The sequence below is a fragment of the Melanotaenia boesemani genome, chromosome 22, assembly GCF_017639745.1.
Source record: "Melanotaenia boesemani isolate fMelBoe1 chromosome 22, fMelBoe1.pri, whole genome shotgun sequence".
Taxonomy (NCBI): domain Eukaryota; kingdom Metazoa; phylum Chordata; class Actinopteri; order Atheriniformes; family Melanotaeniidae; genus Melanotaenia; species Melanotaenia boesemani.
The window spans coordinates 31,888-36,493 of NC_055703.1; the positions used below are offsets into that span (position 1 = coordinate 31,888).

At 39.8% G+C, this 4,606-nt stretch overlaps 1 protein-coding gene across 1 annotated transcript; it reads right to left on the reverse strand.

Moving 5' to 3' along the window:
• Positions 1–979: 979 nt before the first annotated feature.
• LOC121633885 lies at positions 980–3,690 on the reverse strand. Its single transcript, XM_041976189.1, has 3 exons — positions 3,181–3,690; positions 1,970–2,087; positions 980–1,877 (listed from the first exon to the last, which is right to left on the reverse strand). Exons 1-3 carry the CDS (start codon positions 3,630–3,632, stop codon positions 1,125–1,127), a joined length of 1,323 nt encoding a protein of 440 aa, XP_041832123.1. The 5' UTR covers positions 3,633–3,690; the 3' UTR covers positions 980–1,124.
• Positions 3,691–4,606: the final 916 nt, after the last annotated feature.

Consider the following 4,606-nt stretch of genomic DNA (forward strand, 5'->3'; position numbering starts at 1 on the left):
CTCGAGCTGGAGCCTAAGGCAATAGAGGAGTATTGTCTGGCGAGGGACGTCAACCACTACCCATGTGGCTTCATCATTCATCCCGATGCGCCGTGGCTTGGGGCTTCACCAGATGGTCTGATCTACGACCCAAAAGCTGAACCTGCATTTGGACTGGTAGAGGTGAAGTGTCCTCATGTCAGAAGCTATGTGGACTGCACTTACCTCAGGGTCTCTGATGACATACTTCAGTTAAAAAAATCACATGCCTACTACTGGCAGGTGCAGGGGCACCTTTTATTAAGTGGATTTGAATGGTGCGACTTTGTAGTCTACACTGAGGATGACCTGTTCATTCAGAGGATTTACAGGGATGATGAAGTTCTACAAGCTATAAAAGAGAAAACTGATTATGATGCTTGCACTGCTTGTAATCAGAGGTGGGTAGTAACGTGGTACATTTACTCCATTACATTAACTTGGGTAAGTTTTTACAAAAAATGTACTTTTTATAGTAGTTTTAAAACGGTGTGCTTTTTACTTTCACTCACATATACTTATAAATTAACACTACTTTTACTCCATTACAATTGCATGCATTCCACTCGTTGCTTCTATTTTTTGGCCATTTATTAATATGAATCAGTTTTGTTACACGACTTCCACATGACCATCTCAGAAAACAAACATACTGTGCTGGTGGCTACGTCAGTTTTATGAAGACTGTTTTAATGTGATGGATGTTTTATTCATGTTCATTTTTTTTCATCACTGTTTCAGTTATTGATTTTTAGTTAAAAAGAATATATCTGATGTTGTTGTCAGTATTTTAGTAGTTTTTTTCAATAAGTACTTTTTAGTCTAACTAGAGTAATTATTTGGATGACTAGCTTTGACTTTTACTTGAGTCATATTTTTCTCATGTAACAGTACTATTATTTCAGAATTTTTGGCTTCTCTACCCACCTCTGCTTGTAAATAACAAACAAACACAAAACAATTAAAATTCCACCGTTTGTGTCCCAAAGGAAGGCTGTGAGATCGCCTTTTTTATTGCATCAAAATGTTTAAAACAGCAATAACAATATCACATTCAATGACTAACTATTCTACAATAATCACTTGCAATGTCAGATTTGATTGTTCTACTTTGCCCAAGCCTTAACCAAGGGGCCATTTTCGTAGTTCAGCAGGAGACATGCAACAACGTACAGCTGATTAATGTTACCAAACATATTCAAAGGAATGACTGAATCCAATAACTTGTGTTCTTTCAATCTTCCAATCACACGCTCCACATGCACTCTGAGGTGTGCGATTGCCTGCGTTTCCCTGACCTCACTCTCAGGCATTTGATGTCTTCCTGAAAGAAATGCAGGTCTGTACATCTTACAGGGCACACAGTTGTCCATCAGGAAGCCTCTGTCCACCATGATCGCTGAGTCTGGACGGAGAAGCTTGTAAAGACCTGATTCCACAAACAGCTGCTTGTCGCTGATCGAACCAGCATAGAGGGGAGAAACAAAGGTCACTGGACCATGTGGTGCTATACCAGTCATTCCTTTCAGGGTGCAGTGGGACTTGTAGTTTGAGTAGACCTCACTCTGTAGCAAGGGAGAAGAAGGGGTTTGGCACCTCAGCTCAGTGCAGTCCAGAACCACAGTGGTGTCAGCATAGTCTCTGAACTCTACAGGTAGGTACTCCCGGATCCTCTCTTGTGTCATCCAGATTCTCTGTGCACCCAGGACAGAAAGCAAAAAAATGCTCCATGTGAGAATTATTCTGCTCACAGCAGATTGGTGGATTTGATAGCGGTCAGCCAGGTCCCTCTGCTTCAGTCCAAGGGCCGGGTAGTTCAGGAACAGGAACATCTCATCTATTGGGTGTAGAGCCTGTCCCTGTGAAACACACAAGATAAGAAATAAATGGTTGGCTGTACTACTTTATTGTGCTGTAGTTGGAAAATCACATAATTACAAATAAGGCCTACCGTGGGAGCACTCAGTCGTCCAGCATCATCAGTAGTTAAGCTGGTCGCTCGGACCATGTATTTCAGTGATGGTTGAATGACCTGCCAAAACCGCATCAGGTGGTCATAAGATGCAAACCTGGAAACAGATGGAGGCCTAACTTCACCTGAGGGACATTCCATTTTGTTTTATTTATTATTTTGAAAATTACCATAAGCAGGATAAATGTTAACCAAACTACATTAGTCAGATATTCAGTCATTTTTTTCCCCACACGCTGTGTAAATTTTTTTTAGATAGACATTTATTTATGCCTCAGTGGGGTAATTCATAGTGCTGTAGACAGCTGTACAATTTCACAGTAAACAAGTAAAACAATATGAATAGATAAACAAGTTGTGTATACAAATATATATATATACACAACTACAATATAAATACATCAACACTGCTGTGAACAGGCCTAATTGTGGAGTCTGACAGCAGAGGGGAGGAAGGACCTGCTGTATCTCTCCATTGATGATGCTTTTGGTGTTCTTGACCTTCATCTGCGATCTGAAGTAAACCTTCCTGCTACAAGCAACCACCTGTTAGACCGGGGTCTTATTAATTTGTATTTCAGAATATGTTTTTAATTTCCATGTTCATGGAGTCTAACAAGTAAACCAGTCTATCCAAATATAAGAAGACGACCCCTCATTTCCCCTTGATGTTTCACTCTCAGCAGATATCTGCATCTGATCATCCACCTGGCTGCTTACTACCTGCAGATTCTACAGGTGAAGCTCCTGCAAACTTCAGTTATACTGAGGGGTTACCTTATGAAATAAATGCTTAACATTTTCACAGTACAGGGCAGCCCCTTTCACCCTGCTGCTGTCAGACCTTACAATCAGACCTGCTCACAGTCGACAACATGTAAGCTAGATGTTTACAGTAAGCAATAAGCAGAAAGCAATATACCATCTCCTGTGCTATAACTCAGCTCTTTAATTTTCACCAATATAAAAAATCAAATAATGGAGCTCCTCTTGTGACACTGTATTATCATCATCATCATCAACAACATTATTATTATTAAGAAGAATAGACTATGCATTATGTAGCGTGGCTATGTATTATTATTATTATTATTGTCATTGCTGTTATCGTTATTATTATCACTTTATTTCTAAAGAGGGGCTCCATGTAACTGGTCTAAAAGTAGAAGATAACTAACAAATGTACTTACCGGGTGAAAAAACGAATGTCCACATCGGACCCATCAAATCGCTGTATCCCGAAACGTGACAGGAACATCTGCTCCAGCTGCTGCCTTAGTGGAGCGACTTCCTCTCGTAGCCTCTGCTTTTCCTCCAGCACACTGTCCACAACGGCAGGATCCGGACCCACGCAGTAGTCGTGATCGTGTGCACAATCTGGTTCCCCAGTTTCCACATTCTCTGGTTCTCTAGCTGTGCGTTCCCACACAGAAAGTCTTCTCTCACCAAGAGAAAAGTTGTTCCACGGAAATAAAACTGGAACGGCGCCGCTGTTACACCAAAATCTGTGACCCATCAGATACTGTGACTGCAGGGGGCGATAGTGGGTTCCTTTTCTGTATGACCGTCTTGGTAGACGGGATAGAACAAGAGCATTTACGAAAATTACGGAGGAAAATAACGTTACCTCCGTTGTTTCCATGGCTGTCAAGTTGCCAATTATCGCTCAGTTCGACTAATACCATTATAAACATGTATGCTGTATTTGAGGAGTAATGCTCAGCAGAGAGACTTCTTGCCATAATAGTAGCCTATCCCATTTGAGACCCCTTACTGTGTGGTACCTACCCATAAAATCTAAAACGGAGTCTATTTTTTTAAACTAAGCAGTAGGCTACTTAGCACCTATATATCGTCAAAATATCTATGTCATCATATATATATATATATATATATATATATATATATATATATATATATATATATATAAGACTTCAAGGTGTTTAACACGTAGTTAACCCGCTGTCAGAAAGTGTTCCCTTACTGTACCTTCAGTATAATAAACCCACAGCAGAAAAATTGTGTTTTTATGAACTCTTACATCTCCCTTATTTATTTTGGACACAATTTTAAAAAGTATCTCACTCTACAGGGACAGAAAAGCCCAGGTCACCGTTTCTGATAGCCATCAGAAAGTGTTACCTTACTGTACCTGCACTATAATAAACCCACAGCAGAAAAATTGTGTTTTTATGAACTCTTACATCTCCCTTATTTATTTTGGACACAATTTTAAAAAGTATCTCACTCTACAGGGACAGAAAAGCCCAGGTCACCTTTTCTGATAGCCATCAGAAAGTGTTACCATACTGTACCTTCAGTATAATAAACCCACAGCAGAAAATTTGTGTTTTTATGAACTCTTACATCTCCCTTATTTATTTTGGACACAATTTTAAAAAGTATCTCACTCTACAGGGACAGAAAAGCCCAGGTCACCATTTCTGATAGCCATCAGAAAGTGTTACCTTACTGTACCTGCACCATAATAAACCCACAGCAGAAAAAAATGTGTTTTTATGTACTCCTACATCTCTCCTCTTTATTTCGGACACAATTTATGAAAGTATGTCACTCTACAGGGACAGAAAAGCCCAGGTCACCATTTCTGATAGC

Coding starts and splice junctions, on each gene's coding strand:
- LOC121633885 (XM_041976189.1), bottom strand. CDS start 3,632: ATGGAAACAACGGAGGTAACGTTATTTTCCTCCGTAATTTTCGTAAAT. Junction 2,088..3,180: donor GACATTCGTTTTTTCACCCG/GTAAGTACATTT, acceptor ATCTGTTTCCAG/GTTTGCATCTTATGACCACC. Junction 1,878..1,969: donor GACGACTGAGTGCTCCCACG/GTAGGCCTTATT, acceptor TGTGTTTCACAG/GGACAGGCTCTACACCCAAT.